This window comes from Lissotriton helveticus, chromosome 2_1 (assembly GCF_964261635.1).
Source record: "Lissotriton helveticus chromosome 2_1, aLisHel1.1, whole genome shotgun sequence".
NCBI classification, from domain to species: Eukaryota; Metazoa; Chordata; class Amphibia; order Caudata; family Salamandridae; genus Lissotriton; species Lissotriton helveticus.
In genome coordinates, this window is record NC_136059.1 from 601,277,013 (window position 1) to 601,303,321 (window position 26,309).

The window sequence follows — 26,309 nt, forward strand, 5'->3', positions numbered from 1 at the left end:
CTTGCTGTTATGGGTGTTGTTGTCCAGTCGCTCTTTGAACGATGTTCTCTTGGTGGTCCGGATCTGCTGATGGTATTCGCGGATGGCGGCTTTGAGGGCTTTCATGTTTTCTGTCGTCTGTTCTTGGCGCCAGGTCTTGGAGTGTTCGGCAGGTTTTCTTTGCGGTTTTGAGGGCGTCTGTGAACCATGAGGGTTTTGTGGTGGTGGTCTTGCTGTGGGGGGTTTTCAGTGGGGCGAGGTCGTCCGCGCAGTTGGTGATCCACTGTGCGAAGTTGAGAGCTGCGTCATTGGTGTCGGGTATGTTGGTGTCGACAGGTGGGTTCTGGCTCAGTGACGTAGTAAGCTGGTCAGTGGTGACTTTGCTCCAGCATCTGCGGGGGATCCGATGTGTGTGGTGGTGAGATGTAGTCTTTTTGAAAGTGAAGTGTATGCAACAGTGGTCGGTCCAGTGTAGTCCTGTGGAGTGGTTGAAGGCGACGTGGTTACTGGCGGAGAAGATGGCATCAAGGGTGTGGCCAGCGAGGTGGGTGGGGGAGCCCACCAGTTGCTTGAGTCAGAGGTTGGCGAGATTGTCGAGCAGGGTGGTGGTGGTGTTGTCATTGTTGTTCTCCAGGTGAAAGTTCAGGTCTCCTAGGAGGATGTATTCTGGTGAGGCTAGGGCGTGCGGGCTGATGGCGTCGGCGATGGTTTCGCTGAATTGTGTGCGTGGGCCCGGGGGTCGATAGAAGAGCGTTCCTCTGAGGGTGGTCTGGGGGTCGGTGTGGATCTGGAAATGTAGGTGTTCGGCGGAGGAGATGGTGTCTTCGGCGTTGGTCGTGATGCTGATGGTGTTCCAGTAGATGATTGCGATCCCTCCTCCTGTTTTGTTGATGCAGTCCTTCCGGGTGATTTTGTAGCCTTCCGGGATGGCTATGGCGATGTCGAGGGCTGAGGAGGCATTCATCCAGGTTTCCGTGCTTGTGAATGGAGCGGGTGTTGAGGAGGATGCACTTGAGGTGGTTGTTGTTGCTGTTTGCTTTGGCGTGCGGGGGACGGGGTTTGAGGCAGGTGAATTTGCACGCTTGACAGGTGAAGGATCCGTGGGTGCGTCTGGGGGTGGCTTGATAGCAGGCAGGCGCTCGGCCAGTGTGGAGTGCGTTGAGGGTGGCGGTGTTGTATGTCAGTCGGTTGGTCTGGGTCCGACGAGGTCCAGGGGTTCTGGCGCTGGGCGCGGTCCAGGCGCAGACGGGCTTGCCTTTGGTGCACCTTCAGCGTGCCTTCCGCACGGCGGCCTCCATAAATGGCGAAGTGGGAGGGAGGAGCAGCTGGGAGCGGGGCGGCCAATGGGCGTCGGGGAGGGCGTGGTACAGAAGAAAAAGGGGGAGGGCCGCAGGGGAGCAGCGGCGGGAAGCTGGGGGGGGCACAGAGGCGGGAAAAAACAGTTACGGAGAGTCCAGAAAATAAACAGTCAGCAGGAAACAAACAGGGCACAATGCAGATGCAATACTAAGCAAAATACTCAGCAGCACGAGTGCGGCGGCGAACTCGCGGCAGCAGCGGTGATGGGGCAGAAGTCCTGGTCACCTACGGGGAGCCGTGCGGTGCGTGGAGCGACCGGCCCTGCGAGCAGGGTCAAGGGTCAAGCAAGTCTTAAAATAATTCCAGCGCTCTCAAATTTGAAAAAGTTCCTTCCTCTTGAAAATACCGAGCTGATCACTGCACAATTGTGTCACAAAGTGCTCAAACATATGCATGGTTATCCACAGGAGTAGGCAGGACAATATGCACCGTCCTTGTGTGCGCACTATCACCAGGGTATCCTAGCACTGAGCAGGTGTGCATGTAGGCACACCTAGGGCCTAGTGGGACTACTAAAAAGCCAGATCTTCAGCTACTTGTGGAATTCAAAACGTGAGGAGGAAGCTATCATGTGTAGGGTTGCAGGTCATCCTACACTTCAGGAGCAATGTAGAAGGCTCGACCGCCGTTTTTGGTTTTCTTGTGTGGGTGGAATTTGTGAAAGTAGGAGTCCGGATGAGCAGAAGTGTCTGGAAGTTTGTGAAAGCAGATGCGATTGTTGAGGTATGCTGGGCAATTTGTAATGTAGTGTCTTGAAATTGTGGGTGAAGAGTTTGAATTGTGCTGGTTTGTGAATGGGGAGCCAGAGGAGATTGGGTTCATCCAGTCAGGAAGGAGCATATTCATCAGAGTGCATGACCTTGAATTCCGATGTGTGGGCACTGGATGAGGATGGAGTGGGAGAGTGCATCAAATGGTGCAGAGAGGGCCTGGAGAATGAGGGCTGCTGTTTCTCCTCTGTCCATAGCCCTGCAGATTTCATCCGTGGCACCGATGAGGGCAGTTTCCATGCTGTGGTTGGCTGACTCAGTGGAATCGAGGACTTGGTGGTCATTGAGGTATTCTGAAAGGTGTCTGTGTTGATGATTTTCTCAAAGACCTTAAATGGGAATGGTAGCAGGGAGATCGGTTTGTATTTGGAGAGCAATAAAGGGTCCGTAGAGGGTTTCTTCATCAATTGGACGGTTGTGTGTTTCTAACCATATGGAAATTCACAGAAAAGGTGGTAGCATTAGGAATGGGTGTGAGCATAGTGCGGATTGTTTGCAGTCCTCAGGAGTAGTCGTGGTGGGGGCAAGGGCCTGATGGGGCCCCTAAGGGAATGTCTTTCATGTGGCAATTTTTTTTGGGGAGCAATGACAGGCCGTGTGGGGTTTGGAGAAGATTGAGAGGCCTCTGGAGATGTCTGCTGATGTTGCTCTAAATGTTGGTGAATTTGTTGTGGACAAATTGAAAGAGATGGTTGCCTGTGAGAGAGGGATTGATTTGGAGGCAGCCGATGGTGAGGTGAAATATTACACAATGACGAAGATTTGTTTGCTTCTGTTGGTGCTGGCACCAATGTGGTCCGCCAGAGCAGCGCATTTTCTGGTCCAGAAAATTTGGTGGCAGCGTCTCAAGGCAAATTTGAATGTGCTGCTATCGGCATTTTCCTGGCTCTTTTTAGCAGTGTTCCAGTCCTTGTCAATGATGCTGCTCCAGTTTTGTTGGGCTTATCTGGCGGTAGGGCATGTATGTTGGACCGAGACAGGGATACTGAACTTGACATGGGCGGTCTGTCCAGGGTACTGGTGTGGTCTAGTCGACTCGGATGTTGCTTAAGTTCGTGAAAATAGGGTCCTGGAGGTGCCCGTGACATGGGAAGGTCCCTGCACTCGTTGGGTGAGGCTCAGGCTTCCAAGGTCTTCAATGAGTGCTCGAGTTGGGGGTTGACGTGGTCTTTCAGGTGGAACTTCAGGTGTCTGAGGAGGATGTAATTGTTGGCATCGAGTGAGAGTGGTGCTACAAAGTCAGGTATGGTGTCTGAAGTTGGTGCGCACTCCGGTAGTCTGTAGAGGAGTACCACTAAGGGGGAAGTTGGCTGCAACAGATCGCTTCAGTTATTCCCTGCCTCTGCAGTTGGTGATTTGATTTGCTGGTACACTAACTGATGATTGAGAAGATCTGTAGGATATATGTCTCATGTGAATGTAACATGGTTAAGCTTGTAGTTGGCTGCAGACTGCGGAGTGTTATTGTATTAGTATAGGTCAACGGCACATGGATTGATAATACCATACAATACCCAGGGTACCTATACTTCAGCCCTTGCTAGCTTTTCTGGATATAGAAAGTAGAGTGCCGGTTGGGTTCTTCCATATCTGTGGGTTGTAAACTGCAGATTGAACTTGAAGACTCAATTATCTTTCTGGGTTAAATTTCAGTATTGTGGGATGAAGTGGTTATCTTTAAAATAACTGTTTTCAACTGTCTTCTTAAGTGTATATGTTCTTAGATGCTTCGAATCTTGTCTCGTTACAAATTTCAGAGCTTTACCCTCTTGTACTGAAAAAACAGTGCATCCTATGAATTAGTTATGGTGATGTAGTATGATGATTTGAGGTGCAATCCTGTAGCACAATGCACAGTTTTTGTACGCATTGCTAAACTTATCAAAATAGTGGCCCATGCACACTATCAAAAATGCTATGTCTAGCTATAGGTAGCAAGTGAAGTGATTGCAAGCCTGGAGTCATGTGTTCTAATGGGTGAAGGCAGAGCAGGAGTGTCGATGTAGCATTCTGGAGTTGTATTTGTCATACTATTAATTGATATTGTCATACAAACTTGGAGACTAAGAGTGAAGATGGCTTGTAGTTGGTATCCTAGGTGTGGGATGATGCAAGTGTTCTCCTCGTGTAGAAGGTGCTCTTCATGATGATGTTGATGCAAGGTATTCTGTATAGTTCTGAATCCATGGCTACCCCTAGGTTTCTGACTTCTCTTGATGTTGGAGGGGCATAGAGCTCCTTGGACCAGATTGCTGTAAGTTGGTATTTTTTACTTAGTATGCAGGTTATGATTTCTGGTAATGCAGTGTTGAGCTATAGGTGGTTATGGTTAAGAGTTGTTCGGGTCTTCTTGGCCATCCGTTTTAAGAATGATTTGTGCATCATCTGCATAGTTGGAACAGGTGAGGTTGAATGATTTAATCAGATATGGTAAGAGTGTTAGGTAGATGTTGATTAATAGAGGGGATGTGACCCCCAGAGGAATGCCACAGTGTTGGGTGTAATGAGCTGATGTGAAAGGTGGAGTGTAATCTACATGTCTCTGAAGTAAAAATCAATCAACTTTAGAGCATTTTCACTAGCCCATTTGGGAAAACAACCTCCTTGGCATCTTCATCCATAGGCCAGGCCATGCATATCCAAAATGGATCCCAAAGACTTCCATTATTGTGGTTCACTCACTCACACACAATCCCACACATGTACCATGCAGGCTTCATAAATGACGATGGATAACATACACTCTAGATGTTTGTGCTAGGAATGATTAAACGCATAGAAGCAGATCTTTACACTAGTGGGTCAATAGGCCTGCACCCCAGTGACCTCGATAAAACATGGCATTCTGCCACCATGGTTCTAAGTGATAAACCCATGCTGGGACAGTAGTACACGGTCTGCACTTGGCAGGACAAAGTCTAGGACTTACTCATGTGAAGCAGCATGCATAGGCTTGTTTGCACACACTGGTTTAAGCACAAAATCGAGGCCAAAATCAACTATTGGAGTACCAGATACATGCAGTTGGACACTCACGGCAGGGGACCATAACTGTAAGCCTATCCAAAAAGATGCCTTTCCCAGATCAGATTACGTGGATATTTACTTCACTGAAGTTAATGTCTGGTCACCAGATGGGCAAAATCAGTAGAAAAGGACATCTATATTCCAATGATTCAGTCTGGCTTCGTATCCCACTGTGAAATCTAGGCTGTGAATCCAGGTATTCGGAATTTTCATTGTTTATTTCCATCAACCACTGGAGTGAGTTGTCATATGTTTGCACCACAAACTTAGCACCAAACAGATATAGCCGGAAACTTCTCAAAGTCCAAAGTATGCAAAGCATTAATTCTCAATGGACACTCAGTTTGGTTCTCTGGAAAGTAACCTACAACTGATGAAGGCCACAGAACACACTCTAGCCTGGTAATCGAGTTGAGCCTGCATTGCTGCAAACGTATTATCTGAAGACCATTCTGTACAATGAAAGGTAGACTATCATCAGGGGCCTTCAGTTTAGGAGCACTGCATAGTGCTCTCTTCATGTACTAAAAGGCTTTTGATACTCCTTTTTGGGCTCTTTCTTGGATGTCGAAGCTGTCAAAAGGTTCAACTATAGTCCTACAGTGCTGCCAAAGTACCTGCAATAACTGGCGAGTCCTAAAAAGGCTATTACTTGTGTCTGGGTGGTAGGTACCTCCCAATCCTACACAGACTGAATATTGGTTTCCATTAGCAGATCTTCCCATTGCCCACCTGATGCCGAAATTACACCACTGTGGGCTTTCCTAGCTGGCACTTTTGTTTGCCTGGACGGTTAGTTTCAGCTCCTTAATCAAGACCAACACTTTTCTCAAGTACTTTAGGAAGTCCTCACATGACTTGCTAAACACCATAGTATCATCCAGATAGCCATGCAGAGTTCTTCTATCCATGAAAGAACATGCTTTTCCAGGTACTGGAAAGTGACAGGATCATTCTTCAACCCAAAGACAATTACCCTTAACATGAATAATCTCTACGACATGGGGAATGCAGTCTTGTCACTAGGTGCTAAAGCAATTTGCCATTAGACAAATGGTGCTCAAGTATTTTGCATCACCCACCTGGTCCACATGCATGTAAGCTCTGGGGATTGTGTGGGCATCTGTCTTAGTGACTTCACAGAGGAGTCCGCAGTCCTCACTCAAGCTCAAGCCTGTGGAACCTCGCTTGGGCACCAAAAGCAATGGGATGGTCCAATGACTGCTGGATCGCTCAGTCAACTCCAAGTCCAGCATCTGGGGCACTTCCACCTAAATGCGCCCTAGACTTGGTCAGACATTCGATAAGTATTGCTCTTCGCTAGCAAGCCATTACCTGTGTCTCTGTGATAGAAAAAGTTGTCTAAAACAGGACATAAGCAAAAACAGATGGGAAAATGATCCCAGTGCCTTCCTACACTATTCCTGCTTCTCAGGCGTCAACTCGGGGACAATTCCTGTGGTATACCCATTCCCCAAATTCGTCCTTCATGTCATTATAGAGCAGGTCAAAAGGAGACACCGTTTTACTCATCCTCCTCAGTCATAGCCATGATATTCCCCATCCTATCATTCTTGAAGCAAGGCACAAGTCTTAAGCCAGATGACCCTGAACATCCATATTTGTTCCTTCCAGGAACCAGTTTCCTACAAGTAGTTCATGTTCGTAATTTTCACCCTTACCGTTTATGGCCCACGCTATACATCTTCCAAACCTCTAGACAAATTACCTTCAGCATCAATACTTTACGAACCTCTCGATACAGAGTCAGTGTCACTTTTCTAGTCACACCTTCAGTTCTTGGTTCCCCTAAAGCTTTTTTTTCTTTGACCCATGTACTGCGTGATCAAATTCCAGAGGTCAATCACATAGTCCACGACAGCCTTCTGAGTTGACTCATAAGTTCCTTCCACCTTTCTTTGATCAAGGTGATTGGGCCACACATTTGTTGCACAAACAGAAGCTCAAAAGGGACTGAAACACACCACTTCTGTGGAATTTCGTTTTTGGCAAACCAATACCTGGCAGGAGAAGATTCCACTTCCTCCCGAGGATCTCTGGTAGAGCTCTCATCATGATTTTAATCGTCTTACTGAACCATTTCACCAACCTACTAGTTTGTGAGTGGTATGCAATGAAGAAGTGGTAAGTCACACCAGCGTACTCCCCCATCACTCCAGTTTGAAATAAAGCTGGTTCAGCAGACAGAAAACAGTCACCACAACTCAGATGTACTTGTAGCTGAGGAGTCTTAGCAACATGTTGCTACAAATGAGTGTAACATATTGGAACAGAACACTCCTGTCTCCACTGTTAAAGTGGGTTGCTATTAAGAGTCTAGAATTAGAATATAATTCAAATCGTAACCACAAGCAGTTGATCACATCTAAAGGTTATACACATTCTTATTAATAAACCTCAGAATGGTACTGGTACCACATACCTTCCTACAACATCCCTTCTTCAAGACTTCTTGAGCACCCATGTTTGTTCTGCTGAGTATTAAACCCAAAATAATGGTTCATAAGAACAAGCATTTAGGAAAATCGCTTCTGGATCAAATTCTGTTACTTGTTTAAATGAATGTATTCTACTAAATTTAGTGAATTATCACTGGATTGGTTTCAGGTGAAGCACAAACAACCATGCAGGAGAATTGTAGAAAACTATTTTGGAAGGACAATATAAGACGGATTACTGAATCCTTATCATGAAAAGATTCTGGTCAGATAATGTTTTTTTTAACTTTTTTGTAGATATACTATGCGCAAATTTTAGGTAGACTACGGTCTAATCCCATCCCAAAATGGTATGAAGCACAGTTCAAGCTTTCATTGTCCAGATGTGTCCAGAAGTTGACTGGCTCAGGATTTCTGAAGTAATATTGAACATATTGAAACAATGTTAAACCTCATCTATTATAATAAGGATTTCTATAGGGCTCCAAATGCACAAATTCTTTCATTTCCAATCCTTCATTTCCTCTGCTACTAAGGGCCAGTCCAAGTGAAGGTGGTTTGTTGGTATTTAATTTGGGGAAAGCATATTTTCAAAACAAATAAAAACATTTTCCATAACTTGGTATTGACCTAACCAATACCGCCACTACAAATGCCTCTGTTCAAAAGTATCAGCAGTTCTCAAAGTGGTAAAGGGGGAGATCGACTTTGATATCTTGAGTAGAACACATGGATTCCAGGACCAAGTCAAGGTTGTTGCCAAGATGCAGTCAATGGTAGAGCATGTACTAATTATTATCTCTGGCTGAAACAACTCCGTATAGGGGGCAAAACATACAGAGGATGTGTATGTATAAAGAGATCTTGGATAGGGCCAACATAGAAATATATAAAATAATAGCAGGATGCTAGCTATAAGCCACACCTGAAGAAGTGCTAATACATGTACCACCAATCTAGTGCAGTAAATGCAGCCAATGTTTTGAACTAGCAGCAGCACTCAAGGAGTCAGGAATCAACATTTCTAGATTGTTCAATGTTGCTTAATGTAGCCAATGTGACGAAAAACTATGAAGAGCATTGTGGTTCTTCATAACATGCATCACAGGGCTAACATTGGAAAACACTGTTTAGGTCCTTCCTACTGGCTAAAAAAACAAAACAAATTGCCTGAGCATGGAAGAATGTAGCTATCACAAACATATGTCCCCATAATGAGCCTCAGGACGACAACTTTTAAAAGTGACACCACTCCATCTGTCATTCACTGCAGCAACTGCCTTTCATTTAAACGGTGGCACTGCAACATAAACAGGGTTAGCAGTAACCGCTAAGCCTGCCCAGACAGATAACTCCAGAACCAACAGCGTTAAAGCTCTTCACTTCACAACCCTCTATGTGAAATCTAGATAAGTGATCCATTCTTGATAACAAACAAGCAGAATAGAAGTCAATCACCCCTGGCCAAATCCCACGTGGTTCCAGGGATGGGGCAAAAAGACGAAAATCCAGTTGACCAACCTCGATAAAGAGGGAAGAGACATCTGGAAGCTTTCAAAGGACAACAGCTGCAGCAAAAACAGGGTCTTGGGAAAATCATGTAAGTTCTTTGTTTAGAAGGCACTCTGTTTAGGGTTTTTTTTGGAGGCAGACCTTTAAAAGCTGGAAAAGGGAACTAACACTGTTGAAGCCAGTTGCAAAGAACAGGTCATGCCAGGGGATCCGGCCTACTTATTTATGCTTTAAGCTTCTGGATGTGGAGTCCGGTCTGTGAAGCTTTACACATATGCCATTATTACAACAAGCATTTGCAATGCAATAGGTCTCGCATTAGGAAAGGTTGAGCTATTGGTATTTTAAATGACACATTTTTTATTTATGTATTGGTTTTGAAAATAGCTAAATTAATAGCTTTGTCATTTACAATGCCAATATTTTTAACTTTGGCAAATGTGACACCTATAGCATTTGTAATGCAATATGTGTTGTACTTACGTGACTTAGAAGTATTGAAATTACAAATAACAATGGCTTTTATTTTTTTAATAATTAATACTTAAATAAAAGTTATTAGCTGACATTTTTGTAAGTACCTTTTGTGAAGATTATGTTCAGTGTATTTTATTGTGACGAAAATCCAAGAACAGAAGTGAAATATTGGTGCAATGTTATGATGTTAATTATTCATATATACTACACATATAAAGATGTGTTTTTGATATAATGGTTGACGGCTCAGATGTGCGCAATACGAGCGTACGGTATCGCGCTCTATTGATAGCTGAACAATTTTTCCTTTCAACCCATGGGCTCGGTTTCATTTACAAAGATGGCGGCTGATCGTGCCAGGCCTCTGTTTGTTTTCACTGTTAGTCTCTTTGAAATTATCCCTCACCTCTGCGATTGGCTGAAGCTCATCAACCATTCAAAGGAGTTTTCGTCGGGCCAGGGAGGCCAATCGAGAAAAAAGCATTTCAACTTTTCTTAGAAAAGGGTGTAGTAGGTTGTTTACCTTAATATTTTTAGCAGTAAGCTCGGTTGATATTGGATACGTACATGATATGAAGATCACGTTTACTTTCGAGGGGAATACACACAAGAAAAGGACAACACTGTCTTTTTATGGAAATTGGAACCCTTGTTGTGTTCAATCCTATATTGACAGAACGTTTAGAACACCGACCTGTGTCAACGAAGTGTCGGACTGGGCACTTTCTCCGTTTTAAGAACGCACTAATAAAACAATTTCCGTTGGGATTAATAATGTACCACGAGTGTGTCAATTACGTAAAAGAAATTCTCTAATTTTAAAAATAATCGTTTCTATCACCATTGCTTTTTAAACGACTCGACCGAACTTAAAAAGCAAGAACGTATTCGTTTTTTTTATCGCTACATGTATTATTTGTGGATTGTGCAATCAACAGCCTGTGATTCTAGGCAAATCAATCTCCTACCAAAATAAAATAAGTGTGGCCTTGTGTAACATAACTGTTGCTCATGCATAGCGCTCTAACACCTTCGGGTCGAGTTCGCGCTATATAAAACCGCAATAAAATACATAAATGTATTTATTTTAACCGGTAGCGGTCCGGAACTCACTAGTCTGAAGTCAGACGTGTCCCAAAACGTGGCATCCAGCCGGTGCAGGAACGAGATAGCCACAATACAATGTGAAGTGCTGCCTGCAAACTGAGCATCGTCAGCCACATTCCGCACAAAATATGGTTACTTTTATAATTACTTCTAAAAAAAAACCAGCAACTCTTAAATTTAGCATTAAATATATACAGTTGCCAGTTAAAAAGGGCAAAAAATAATGTGCATTCGAGTATCACCAACAACAGTTGTATTAAAAGGAAGATGAAAATTGCATTTACTTTTTCCCCCATGTTGTTACAGGGAATATTCCTATCACTACGGCCGGTACTTGTTTAACGGTCAGCTGCTTCGGGCTGGCTCGTGTGCAGCGGGGTGACCTGCGGGTCACGCGCTGTGCTTTCCTATTCAGAGGGCCAGGTGTCGGCTCCCGCGCGTTTAACGACGGGGGCGGAGCCGGGCGCGCTGAAGCCCTGCTGATGTCTTCCGGCCGTTGAGCGGGGCGTAAAATGGCGGCGGTGAGTCGCGCCCGTGGGGACCCAGGCAGCGTCGCAGCTGCCTGCGGGGAGGCCTCGGAGAGCGGGCGGGAGCCCCTCAACCGAGAGAAGGCCATGTGCCCGGTGTGCCTGGACATCCTGCTGCGGCCGGTGACCATGCCATGCCGCCACTCCATGTGCTTGCTGTGCTTCCAGCGCACCGTGGAGCTGACTAGCCTGTGCAGCCCGCTTTGCCGTACAAGCATTTCCAACTGGGCTCGGCAGCACAGCCGGGACAAGACCCTGGTGGACCGGGAGCTGCGGGTGCGCCGGAGCTTCCCGGAACGCTGCCGCCAGAGGGAGCAGGAGGAGGAGGGCGGCAACCCGCAGCAGGCAGCGTTAGAAGGTGCGGAGTGCGGCATCTGAAGTCCCGGGTCCCAGGAGGGGGCCCGGGTGAAGACCAGCGCTGCGGAGGAGACACGGAACACGCCAAAAGAGACCGGTGAGTGGGGGGGGAAGCGCGTGTGTCTGTGCGTGTGTCTGTCTGTGTGCGCGTGGGTCTGTTTAAGGGGGGGTGCGTGTGTGTGTCTGTGTGCACGCATACACGCACGCATATACGCACACACACATGTACAAACACGCACTTACACGCACTTGCTGGAGCTTAAAACACGCATGCTCACAAACACATGTATACACACACAATCACACGAAGCTTATAGGCACGTTGTGAGTTCAGGCTTACTGGACTCCATAATGTTACCTACACTGTTTCCTTGTAAACAATATGTGACTGTCAACAGCACGCCCAAAGCCTATTTTAAAAGCAAAATTTACAAAAACAGACTCTTAAATGGCTGTGTGCTATGGTGCTTGCATACACAAACACGCACGTATACACGCGCACACACATGTATACACACACGCACTTTCTGGAGCTTAAAACACGCATGCACACACACATGTATATACACGCAATCACACGCAATTTTAGAAGCGTAAAGGCACGTTGTATAAAAATAAAGTACACCACAATTTTTGCATGAGGCCACATTTGCAACCCAGACATGGCGGCGTTAAGTTAGCATTAGACATATATCTGCTACTTGAAGTACAGCTCTTACATAATAAAGGAGTAACCAAATCACCATGTGACATCTGATAGTGGCTAATTGACAAAACATCACAGTATTCAGCAGCTATTCGCCATCACGCTGTTTTAAAGCAACCTGCAAATTTCCCCACTTTCGAAAACTGGCTTCAAACGACACCAGCTTTTAAAAGACAACCAATGTCTACGTTTGCATGGCGCCGGCTTCACAATCTAATACACAAAGTAAAACGTCTCAGACAGCTAATGGCAAAGTGCTTTCCATTTGCATGGAGTCAACTGGGTATGGCATACCTTTTCAGCAGCTATTTGACATTACGCTGTCTAAATGGTTATTTGGAGCATATATGGCCGTATTAATTGAAAGCTATAAACGCACTTACGCTCCCTAATAATGCTGACTTGATTTAACGCATACGTGAATATGCAAAACGTATTCCACATACCATATACTAAACATTGACTACACATAATACTCAAATAAGGTGTTGTGAATGTTTGAAAATAATTATTGAAAGTTAGTTTTAAAAGTAATGCACACAACGAGCGTGTTGATTAAAACACAGCCTTACAGAAACGAAACGGATAGCAGGCTATAGCTTTTAAAAATGCCAACTTCATTGACGACTGTTATGAACCTTTCATTTAAACGTAGTTATTTATTGAAAGCATGTCGGCAAATAAGTAATAATGTTACTTGAAAGACAACTTTGAAATGAATAATTAAAAGCCAGCTTTGTAAATAATGGTCACAGCGAGCGTGTTCATTGAAAGGCAGCCTTCAACGAAAGCATAATAGGCAAACAAATAATTTCGAATGTTTAGGAATAATAAATGAAAGCACCTTTAAAAGTAATGCTAACAGCGAGTTTGTTAATTGAAAGAGACTCTTAGAGAAACAAAAAGGATGAAACGCTATAGCTTTTAAAAATGGTAACTAGCTTATTAGTGAAAGCATGTCAGCAAATAAGTAATGTTGTTACTTAAAACACAGCTTTGGAAATAATGATTCAAAGCCATCTTTAAAATAATAATTCAAACCCACGTTTAAAAATAATGATCACAGCGAGCGTGTCCATTGAAAAGAAGCCTTGGAAAAACGAAACCAAAGCCAGCTTTGGAAATAATGATCGCAGCGAGCGTGTTCATTGAAAGGCAGCCTTAGAGCGAAACTGACACTGCGCACACGGCAAGCAGCCAGCGGCGCACTCCCGAGGTCAAAACTGACTAGGAAAAAGCGCGCGTCTGACTAGTGTCCACATTCCCAAATACGGCTCACAATAGGTCTGAAGCAGACACAATCAATGCTTACGCATTGAATGTAGGTCTGCTCGACCTAAAAATAAGGGGGGCAGCTTCACAGCAGTGTCAAGGTTGACATGCATTCTTTCAGTCTGCGACCACAAGGCAGATAAGTAGCTAACAAAATAAGCAACACACTGCAAACTGCACAATACAAGCCCAGTGTCTTAGAAATGAGAAACCAAAAGGTAATCTTTCCAACTTAAACTACCATAACTGCATGCTCCCAAAATATAGAGCCAGTCTATAAGCAGAGGCCCTGTTCATGGAGAAACAATGAGGACATTGTTTCTAAAGTTTGTTTCTGTTTAGTTTGGCTAATGCACTGCGGTGGGTGGGAGGCTTCGTGTGGCTAGGTGTCAAAGGTGTAGGCAGTCATTAAATCAGTTTGGGCTGCAGAGGATAAGGTCTGTGTTGGATGAAGCCGCAGGATGGCATACTGCACCTGCCTTTGGGGCAGATCTTTACACGGTTACAAAGTGACTGGGCTTGCTTCAGGGTTGGAACTGACCATCTTAGGAGGGCAGAGAAAGCACAGACACCCACAAAGGCCACAGGAAAGCTACATCTACTGTCTTTGCCAATGACTGTTTGAACACTACAGACTCTCCAAGGTAATTCCTGGAGGTGTTCTGAAAGGGTTTAGACTAGTGACTCCTCACCACATGCTACACTTAAGCAAAAAGCATAGATAAAGAGGCCAAAGGAGTGTAAAACTGTTGCTATATTAATACATAAATGCCCATGCAAAATATTCACACTATTTGAATAAGGCAGCAAGAAGTAAGAATAAACTAGCAAAGGAAAAATTGAAACAACTAGTTTAAACAATTTCCCTCTGGAATCTTTGTTGAGACAGACGTGGTTGTGTATCATGTTGAGGCGTGATCATCCTGCGGCCATTCAGATCTCTAAGCTAGCGCACACCAGAGACTCCACCCTTGAGGTGTGACCTCATAAGTAACCGAAACCCCAGGATCTCCATGGAATGCCGAGAGAAGCACAACAGCAGATTCGACTGAAGAAAATATAAAAGGGAGAAACACACTCCTGCCTAAAGATTTATGTTAACGCCAGTTATGCTCTGTGAAACAGTAAAGAATTCAGCTAAGGATGGCTGTGCGGCTGATAGACAAAGAATATTTCAGATGCCATAATGCATCTCTTAGAACTCTAGGTGTGCAATTGGGCGCTACCACCATAAAATACTATACAAAAGACTACAAACTATCCCTCCAGGCGTAAAAAGCAACTGAAACATCATGAAAGGGAAGTTATAACAACAAAGGATACTTACCATTGGTAACATTCCTCGGAGTTATGTTCAATAAGCTGCTTTCTTGGCATCCACTTGGGTCAATTTTGAGTACGAGCACAGGGAGGGTACTAAACACAACCAGTGGCTCACACACCCAGGGCACACATTTTTTGCATGATTAAGCTATATTTTGGTATACATTCAAACACTACTCTGGAAGCATGTTAGGCCTTTCCCACGATAGAAGATGGCTACCTAACCTACCTTATAAAAGACCAATACAAACAGATCCTTCTGCTTAAATCATATTTATGAACTTCACTTAAGTCTCTTTTGTTGCCTTTACAAAAGGGAAAACATGTCTAATCATTAACTCCTTCCATGCTCATGACGGAGCCGCTCCGTCATGAGCATCGGTTGAGCTGTGCTCATGACGGAGCGGTTCCGTCATGGCCCGCGCGGCGCGAATTCCGCACCTGCGCTGGAGGTTCCATTGAGCGAGCGGGGCCATGACGGAACCGCTCCGTCATGAGCACAGCGCAACCGCGGCTCATGACGGAGCGGCTCCGTCACGAGCATGCGAGCGCCGCTCGGCCGCCTCCCCCCTAGCACTGCGGCGGAATTGCCGCCGCAGCGAAGGAGTTAAGTGAGAATTCATCACAGTAGAAACATAATATGGACTACTTCCTAATAGTAGTATTCCGTTTAAGGCAATGACCATTACCCACCGGATTAGTCACAACGTTGCCCCCCCTTCTTTCCTATCCAACAAATTCATCTGTTATAACCGACATAGGTCCCTTCAGCCAGGTGGCTTCTTTCGAATAACTATCCCTAAAACCCAGAACAAAACACCTGGAGACGTTTCAGTTTGTGCAGCCAGAGAGTGAAACAGCCTTCCTAATGCGACTCGCTCTGCCTATTCTTTTTTAACTTCCATAAGTATTATAAAAACCTATCTTTTTAACTTATAAAATCACTATTTGTACTGTGCTTGTGATTTTTTCCAATTTGTTTTGTGATTTTTTCCAATTTGTTTTGTTGAAAAAAGCATCCTGGTGCTGGTGGAATAAGCACGTGATAAATCATAATAGCATAACATAGTAGGTGTTGTAAGGGTTATCTGACAACCAAACATCTTTGCTGGCTAGTCGTGCTCACAAACCTTCAAAATTCAAAAAATAAATACATTAAAAAAAACACACACACACACAAACAGGGCCATTGAAGGAATAAAATATACAGTTCAAATCCAGATATTACTTATCAAAGGTGTTGCATCAAAAACGTCACCACCCAGCACTTTTATACAGCTGCACCCGCTACTAAGAACCACCCCCTTTTGTACCGCATATCCTGTAAGGGACGGATTAGGAAGCTCCATGTATTTTGTTGTCAAATCTCTTTCTTAAAACTACTTGCTGCACAGTGTAAACCGTATGCCCCCTTTTTAAACATATTACATGGCAGGGAAATGACACCATCTTAATGGCTGGTCCTAGGGATGCAGGTATGAACTCTTAAAACACACAAGGATCAGTGTCAAGTGGTATGCAGTAAGGTGAGTGACAAAGTCCAAACGTAAATGCGTTTTATCAATTCCATGTACAAAATAGTTGGCTGAACTTGCTTTCATAGCTGCAATATGAACAATGGTATGATCAAAGTGGGTGCATCGTCAGACTTTCCCCTTTCATACATCTCCAAATTATTCAGTTGAGCTGTCCTGAACAAAACGGACAGTGCCAGATCGCAGCTTCTGCATTTTTTTTTCAGTTCCTCACCAGGCACAGCAACAGCTCCTTCTATGTAACTCATCCAATTTATCCAAACTTTGAAATCTGCGCTCTGAAAATTTCAATAGTTTGAGAACATTTTCTTCTATCAGGGACACTATAGAATCAATGCTCAAAACGTATTACAGATTTTTCAGCCTCACTTTTTCCACCTCCTCAAGGGCAATACCTTCCGTTTTAAGTATACAAGGCCATTGTGGATTCCAGCTACAAACGACTAATGAACCCCATTATGGGAATCCAACAACACAACTGCCAGTGGCGTTACCATTTCAGCTTTCCCCTCCCAAACAGCTGAAAGGTTTGTCTTTGTCATAAAAAAGGGCCTGTCAAGATCTACTAGCCGTGGAAGAAGGTTAACCAGACTGCCGACTTCCATCCTGAATAACACATTACAATTTGAGTTAATCAGCCCTGTTGTCCTTTGGGAGGCACACTTATTAACCACTCTGCCCAGCTAAGGTGTACAGGATACATCTGGTACAGCTGCTTAGTGCTGCAATGGATTAACAACAACCCCATTAGAAGGTCCTACACCAAAATCCCAAGAAACCTATCCAAACCGAAGGCCTTTCTAGGTCTCATGCCTCTCGACTAAATACAAATCCCCACTGTAATAGGGTTGCCAAAATCGGACATCTGTTGTGAAGGGATGAAGTGTTGAGATATGCATCCTCAGCGAATGAATCACAATGGGAAGCTGTAAACACCTGTTTTAATTTTACACCTACCACATTTCTATTCATCCCTCATCAGCCGATCAAATAGAGCCTGATGCAGTTTAATTTTAAGTAGCAAGCAAGAATATTATCTGTTTCATTGCTCTTCTTGTACGTAGCCAAATTAATTCAGATTCCACCCAGATAGGTTTCAAATTATTCCTCAGAACGTTGTGCATTGTACACAAACGTTTAAGTGATTAAGCGTCATTGTGTTTCTACTACATATGGATGACCTAAAACAAATTTTTTTCTTTCTAAGGCAAAATTGTTTTTGCGTGTTATGCAATAACTATGCATTTCCCTCCGAGCACAGTCTTTAGTGCCCAAGGCAGTGCGTACCCAGATGCACCAACTTAAATCCTCCTACCTGGTCCCATATTTGTCCAGGATTACCGGAGTCCTTAAATAAATAACTAATGAGGAACATTTGTAATAATTGCAGGCAGTCTGCATCATTTCAATGTAGATTCCACTGTGGATTGGCCTAAATGGGGGATATAACCAAAGGTTGTCATTTTCGCTTCATTCTGTATCATGCAGAAAATAGTCTATTTCGGTATATGAGTGGCGCATTTGTAATGAATGAAATTAGCCAATCCACGGAGTCCCTCTTGCCACACAACCACAGACTATGTCCATAAATGCATGCTTCTACGTTTTGCTGGTCATCCCATTGGAGCTTCCCAATAGCCCTAAGCTATGCATGTCTGGTTTCTGCTTGCTGTATTAGTGCAGAACATAGTGTTATAACCTCATTTATAATAGCCAAGTGTCTTGTCAGCTTCAGTAGGTGGGGATTTCGGATAAATGCTAGGATATTGTAGGGCAAGGACAGTTACAAGTTGGTCTCTTTTCCATTATCTTTATTTGTTGGCTGAAGTATGGATCAGTCAAAGTTTCTGGCTTAATCTCAAATGTTTACATTAGCAAATATTTCAATAATTTTGGAATCCAAGAAAGCTCACAATCCAGTTTCCCTTAGATTATTTAGTCAATATATGCTTCTGTTAAGTGACCCACACCAGCTACTTTGCTCTTTTCACAACTTCCATAAACTCTCGCAAATGTCAGATAAACACACAGCAATCTCAAAAAGATGTAAACCATTCTGAAAGCGCACTGTATAGTGGCAGATGGAGGGATAGTCAATGCTGATCATACGCTGTAAAATTTTCTTCAAATGTAGAAAAAAGCGATCATTGGCAACTACCACTTGAACCAAACACACTGAAAGGATGTTCGTCAAGAGAAGGGAGTATCCAGGTTTTCTACTATGTACTTTATGGTTGTTGACAAAACTAGTATAGTGAGGAAGATGGCTACATGGTTCCAAGTTGGTTGTGGAGGATCACAGCAGAATATTAACCAGTATATTACTGAATTACTTTATGTACACAATTGTACATATTAACCTTTGGATGTTTTAATCAATGAAGAAAAAAATATTTCTGCTCCAAGCAAGAGGCTTGCACACCTCCAGGATAAAGTGGTCAGCTGGAATCTTACCTCACAATACCAATACGGGCACCACCATTTACTGCTAGCGCAATGCATAGAAACACCGTGGCAGTAACAATTCACAAGACAATTTAAGTGTCTGCAGGAGGAAAAGGAAGGCAATTGCAGAGCATAAGGATCATTTTACCTTTTACATTCAGCCCAGTTGTCTAAACAAAGATGGAGTGGATAATTTTATGTTTGGAGAAACAAGTGCCCCTGAAGCACTGCACAATCGAACTCTTCTTTAGCTCTTCCAGTATCTAAAAATGCAGTCCATTTAACTTCATATCATGGTAAAGTGTCTAATAGATAGCCAGATGGAAGGCAATCACATCAGATTGTTAACTACATTATATATCCAGCATTCATAAACCTTATGTACTACAGACAACTAAATTATGAATGGGGACAGATGGTGGGTTCAGTAACGGAAGTTATAGATGACCAGAAGAAAATATCAATTAAGGAACGCCTGTCCATCAGGTACTACACTTCCAATACCACATCATGGAGAGCACACACAGTCCTGAATTATTCCAGAAGGAATAAAATCTTTGAAGCGTTTCCCTAGTTGGCTATTCGACTCAGCTCTGTCAACTGCAAATCAATTACAAAATGCCATGAAAGTTACTATATGGTGCAAATTCAACAGTCATGTAAAGAAAGGAAATGCTTTCCATCAACCATTGAGTACATGTTCCAAAGCACTAGAAATTAGTTTGAACCTCCCCTCCTCCCCGACTGGTAATGCAGAGAGCAGGAGAGAGGCTGAACGCACCCCAAGGAAAGCCCTCACGCAGTCACCGGCTATTTCACCACAAGGACAGCAGCAGCTGGGAAGGGACTTTTCTGTAGGATGCAGGCTCTGAAGAAAGCCATGTTTGTTCTTTACTTACCAGGATATAAAATAGAGACCAAGAACACCAGAGAACACAGGACAAAGCAACTACATTCACCCAACAACTCTCACTTTGAATTCATTGCATTACTTTTAGAGTACACAAACACCACCAGAGTAGACTATTCGATCTAAAACAGAATTATCAAACTAGTGCACAATTACGTATTCAGTTTAGCTTTCACCAACAAAACAGTAATGTTTTAATGCTTCCTTCAAAGTGAAATGGTGACAGATCTTCCATAGATGAAGTGTGGGTTGGTACATGGTTTTAGGCCCAGGAATCGAAAAGGATGCCCTCCTTTATAAGCCTACATCAATAGAAATAATTTCAATTCAATTCGATAGCAAGATTTTCAAAAACAGGGATCTGGTGGAATATAAGGAAACGTTCCTAGCCAAGCCTGCCTCGTCCTAGCAATGAGACATCACTTTATAGGCACAGGACAAGCAATGAAGACGTGTCTGCACTTCCTAGACATGCTCAAATTTCCTTAAGAAAAAGACTACGCAAAAGAATAGCCACCATCTGCGACTACTTTAAAGTTAAACACTAAAACTGCTTGCTTCCTTACACCTTTCTTTTCCCTCAAAACCACCTTTATTTTGGACCACCCTTGATCCTTCCCTGAGAATTACGCTATACGAGATTGTACGCACATTTGTTCACTTATTCAACACGTATTATTTACTTTTGATTAAAATCATGTATTAAGCCGTCACATTTTAAACCTTAAGTAAAACAAATAACTATTTTCCTGTTTAGAACACTGAATAAATCAACATAACTTGGAAATTGGCAAATTCTTTTACCAATAGACTTGGTACCCCTCGCTTTGGTTTTATTCCAATTATATGGGAAAGTAATTTCTAGAATAGTGCACCTATCTAGGCACCATATACCAACGTCTCTATTTCAGGAAAAAGCAAGTACTAGTGTCAAGAAGAACAGTCAACTGATCTGGCTCAAAATATGTAGAATCACACATTCTATCAGGCTCCAATTTCCCTCCTCCTTCGTTCTGTTCACCCAGAGGCAAAACATTTCACTTACCCAGTCTTCTACATTTGGGGCTCCTTCTTCAAGAAACCTTTGCTTCTCCCAAAGTATGTTTGCTTTGCCATATTTGTTCATCGCACGTCGAGTTTTGACAGCAAAGAAGATAATAAGGGCATACGCCACAACAATTAGGAAACCCATGACTATAGCAATAGCCTACGAAACAAAAAAAAAATGTTAACTCATTAGAAGCTTGCAGTGAATTTTTAGTCTCTTTGTTGGGTCTCCAAACCGCATTCTAGTAGATACCCTCACATCATTCTCCCTATAAACGTTGGGACGAAGATGCTGCGACCAAACAAGGTGAGAGTACAGTCCATTTGCAATATTGCCGTGTGCAGAATATGCACTTCGTGTCTGCACCCCAAAGCCCCACACTACCAGAATTGTGTCCCAAAACAGCTTTTATTCTAATCAAAATCTATTCCCAAAATAGTTATCTTTGAACATTCACACCATATATGAGTAGCATTGTACCCGTTTCACTTTCACATCTTTAACAATGGTTAGAAGCTTCTGGGTATATATGGTGGAGTTTTTCAGGCATCATAAATCACCATTCTAGGGGGAAGTCCATTACATGGCTCACCGCCTTGTCTGGAAAACTGGGACACACTCAAACAGATATACATGAAGTGTTCACGTCCAATTATAGGGAACTGTACAGAGCAGACAATCCGATAGCACGGGAGATGCTCGAAGAACTCTTAAACCAGGCGACTCTTACGCAGGTCTCGCCTGAGGAACCTGAAGCACTGTGCACCCCATTGCAGAACCGAAACTGAGAGCCGCCATAAAGGACCTACCAGGTGGTAAGATGCGGGGGACAGATGACCCCCTGTTGAATTTTATCAGGAGTTCACTGCCAATTTGGCCACACAATTGGCCGAGATGCATGCTTGGGTGCTGGATTGTGGGCACCTGCCGGAAACAACCAGGGAGGCGCACATGGTCTCTATTTCTAAACCTGAGGGGGATACCCTGGATGCAATTGCATAACCCCCCCTTGTCGAGATTTACTATAAAATCCTAAGTAAGGTTCTTGCAAACAGGCTCCACCCTCATCTCGAAGCATTGATGCATAGGATGCAAAAGGATTCATGCCTAACCGCAACACGTCCCCTAACATTAAGTAACTCTACAGGGTGCTAATAGAGGCCGATTTCGAAAAATTCCCATAGGCCCTGGTGTTCTCGGTGGACTTAAGAAAGACATTTTACTAGATGCAGTGGAACTACCTTCAGGCAGTCATGACCTGGATGGCCCTAGGAGAGGGATGGGCTCTATGGGTTGCGCTTTGGTACGCAAACGCATGGGTGCACATGGTAGGTCTATCTCAGGCTCTTTTGGGGTCCATCGTGGTACACGGCACGGCTGCCCTCTCTTCCCCATGCTGTTTGCACTTACAATATAGCAATCTGTGTGCTTGATGTGGGATAGATCATGTAATTGCGCTGTATGTGGACAATATATTCCTTTATTTGAGGAACACAAGCACGGGTATTCCATGGCGAGCAACCCTTTGAGAGGATTGGCTCTGGTCTACAACCAAACTGGAGTAAATTATGCGCTTTCCCTGTGTCCCCTGGCTTGTCGGAGGCCCCAGAAGGCCTCAAGTGTGAACAGAGAACTCTTAAATATCTGGGGGTACGGATCCATCACATGAATAATGATATCCAAGAGGGCAACCTTGGGAGAGCACTCTGGGCTCTTCGAGGCACGGCAGCATTCAGGAGGATGCGAAAGACTCCCATCATGACTCTAGTTTGCCCCGACAAAAAAAGTTATGCTACCAAGAGTCCTTTATTACTTCGCAAACCTACCTATCTGGGTGCCATGGCCATGGTTCAAAGCCATCGACAGCTTGCTCCAGAAACTGTTATGGGACAGACAGCATAACCGGGTGTCCTTGAGTACACTCCAGAGGCTGACTAAAAGATGGAGTGGAGGTAAGGGGGGCAGACTTTGAACTTATTACTTTGCCACCCGGCTGCAGTGGGTCATGAAGAGGGGCTTGCCAGCTAGTGGGATTGGTTCCATGCTATCCACAGACGATACAGCTGGCGGAGTTCCCAAAGGCCAGGGGAGGATACCTAACGGCCCGAAGGTTGTAAGGGTGGACAGCGGTTGGGGTGGAAACTCGAGGACTGTTACTATGATACTCCAACAGCTCCTTTGGAACTCTAGAGGAGCTGGAGACAGACAGTGGCCTCCCAGATGCTCAATTTCTGAAATATGGTGCCCTGGTTGCAACAGTACATTGGCTGTATGGTGCCCTGGCCCCAGAACACTCTGTCCACGAGTTACTGCAGATTTTGCTAGCCTTTGGCAGGGGACGTCACCCGGTCTCCTGGCTGTATGAAATGGCAATCGCTATGGCGGTGGATGCACCAGCTCTCAGGTATAATGGGATGACCTACTTGGTAGGGCCTTTGTGGTGAAGGAATGGGACCAAACTTTATAGGGATCATAAGTTTATCTGCTCCACCAGGTTCAAATTTACTCAATTCAACTAACTGCATTGTACATACCTATTTTCTTTTTTACAGAGTTATATAGTGCGAACTTAACACAAATCGGGTATCAGAGCGCTTTACATAGCACCAGTTGCATTACATGAGGACACATTCATTTTTTTAGGCACAAGGAGATTAAGTGATTTGCTCAGAATCACAGGATGTTCAGCGTCATTGCCGAGACTCGAACCCAGTTCCCCAAATAAGAGGTCGACTGTCCTAGCTGTTAGGCCTACTCCTCACAGATTGAATGACATGTTCCAGGGCACTGACATGAGCTCTCGTTAGTGTGCTCTGGTAGATCAAGACTTTTCTCATACGGTGTGTGGTTGCCGGCCCATAGAGTGGTTCTGGACACAGGTGGTGATAGGTTTGGACTCTTGGTCATAGGCAGCTCTGCACAGCAGAGATATGTCTGTTAATTCATTAAAAAGGCAGCCAGAGAAAAAAGTGGGCAATGGGTTCCTAGACTTGGCTCTGGTAATAGCTCGTAGAGATATAGTACGCTATTGGAAATCACCACATGGCCCACATCGCGGATCGAGGTAGGAACATGGACTGCAAGGGAAGGGGCTGCACTGCGGACTGAAGAGTAAAGGGGTCTGTGCAAAACAATCAATAGCGGAGCTGTGGCAGGAGGTGGCTACTGGATTCCTGTCCTGTGACACTCAGGATGAGACAAACAGGGACAGAGCAGGAGTGTCATTGGGCGTGTGAATGATGACAGGCACTCTGCCCCGCTGGAACCCTCTGGTATTCCCTGCCACTTCCTGTGCCCCACCATACCCATATAGTGAAGTATGGCATTATTGCAACTGCATTTGGTAGGTTGCAGTCCTATGGAATATACGACTGTCACCCGGGGCACAAGATCGTTGCTGAAAAAATTCAGCCTGTTTTGTCAAAATGATTATTCATCCTTATTTGTTTCATATGTTATGTTTTATTTCATTTGTTCCGTATTATGTGGCGTGTACACACCACACAATACGGAACAGAGAAGCCGCGAAACATAGCATGGAGATGCTTTCCCTGATGAAGGCGGTTTAACCACCGAAATGCATTGGATAAAGTATATACTTTGAATCATAATGAAATACCGTGTGACCCGAACACGAAATTCAAACCAAATGAAATAAAACATAACATATGAAACAAATAAGGAGTGAAGAATCATTTTGACAAAACAGGCTGGATTTTTTCAGCAACGATCTTGTGCCCCGGGTGACAGTCGTATATTCCATAGGACTGCAACCTACCAAATACATTGTACACACTCCTGGCGGGGGGTGATACCTAGGAGCACGGAAAAAAAACAGAGACTCATAGAAGAAAGAGGCTGTGCACGACCCAAAACATTAGCTATTATTGCAACTGCCACATATTTGTGGCTAAGGCGACACTCGCTGAGTAGGGGCGAAGGAAAAATGCTTAATACAACGGAGACAGACTGTCTGCTGATACAGCAGTGGAGAATATGCTACGTCAACGCTATCAAATTCTTTGATAAACATATTCGCCATGTTAACAGTGAATTTCTTCGCAATGAGGGAATAATGCTGCCTACTGCTGTAATGTTTTATCATTTAAAACTCAAAAGAAATTTCTGTAAAAATGTATCACCAATCCAGCATTTTATATGCTGTTTCTCTGGGTTTGTGGTGTTTCGGAATGCCCCTACAAATATTCTCCCATTCCTTTTCAGTTATTTCTATATGGACTGTTTTCCTATGAGACTTGATGCTGGCATTGCAGTGTGGCCCAGTCAACTAATACTGGATATACCCCAGTGAATCCCCTCATACTAAGGTGGTAAGTAACCCACTTCCCCTGCTGTTACGTGGTCTATATAGGGTTCCTTCACTTTCAACGGGGAGCCCAAAATCCACCGGTCAGTCTGGCACATTGTAAAGAATGTCCAATTTCATATAACAAAAGGTACCTGAATTTACTTTCCTTGCTAGATCCTCCTAGAATGGCCTGGCAGGTGTGTTTGTCTAATAGGCCATTTCAAGAACAAAACAAAAAAAACGCCCGATATACATACAAAAAGGGTCTTTGAGTTCACTTCCTGCTCTACGGAGAAATGGACTAACCCATTTCTGCCAGTGTCTCAATTGCTCTGCGAGTAACAGCATTTTGCCTGATCACAAGTGCAGAATAGCCAGAAAACAAGGATGCTTCAGTATCTGGGCTGGTGAGCCAATCCTTTCGTTTTCAGTGTACTCCTTTTAAAGGTCCACTTTAATGTATTTGCCAGAGTGTGCTGCAGCTCCCAAGATAATCTTAACATGTCACTCAATTGTGGCTCATGTCATCTACAGTTTGCTGAATCCCATTTGTTGATTACTTCTAATCAGGACAGCCAGCTTGGAACGGTATTATCTATAGTATATCAATGTAACAATGGTATTGTGGACAGTGAACCATTGCTTTTAGAGCTCCAAGATGGTCAATCAGTTGCTTCTACGTTGGAACTTTAAAACAACAATAAACATTGTGTACAATATCATGGCAAGGTGGCCCCTCACTCCTATGATGAACGTTATTTTTGTATTGCAAGCATAGGCCAGCCATATTTATGCAGTGGCTCATTTTCTTTTTTAACTTTTTTTTCTTGTAATTTATCTTCTATATGCTTATTGACTTTGTGCGCCTGTTTTATTGTGGATGGGCGAGTGGGTGAATGCAAGGAAAAGGATGTAGGCAGAACAATGAATGGATGGATGGATGGATGAATGAATGGATAAATTAATGAATAATTCTGTGCATGATTTATTGAGTGCCTTGACATACCAGTAACTACAGATTAACTCCATTTAAGCCAGGCCCAATTGCACTTGCGTTTTGTATCGTTTTAAAAATAGAAGGATTTACTGGATCAGGGGGGTTACAAATACAATTGATTATATCCGTCAGTAACGTCTCAAGTTTCATCACCATAGATTAATATTTGCTATAACCTGCGAGCAGTGTA

The 26,309-nt window shown here is 43.8% G+C and overlaps 1 protein-coding gene across 2 annotated transcripts in view; it reads right to left on the bottom strand.

The window, feature by feature from the left end:
* OCLN (occludin) overlaps positions 1–26,309 on the bottom strand; it is a 216,627-nt gene that overhangs the window by 153,305 nt on the left and 37,013 nt on the right. For both annotated transcript variants that reach the window (XR_013607059.1, XM_078675296.1), the window contains exon 4: positions 20,811–20,972. Coding sequence is in view for 1 of the 2 variants with exons in the window: in XM_078675296.1 (XP_078531422.1) it covers positions 20,811–20,972 (162 nt within the window). In the remaining variant the exon portion in view is untranslated. The remainder of the gene's footprint in view (positions 1–20,810; positions 20,973–26,309) is intronic.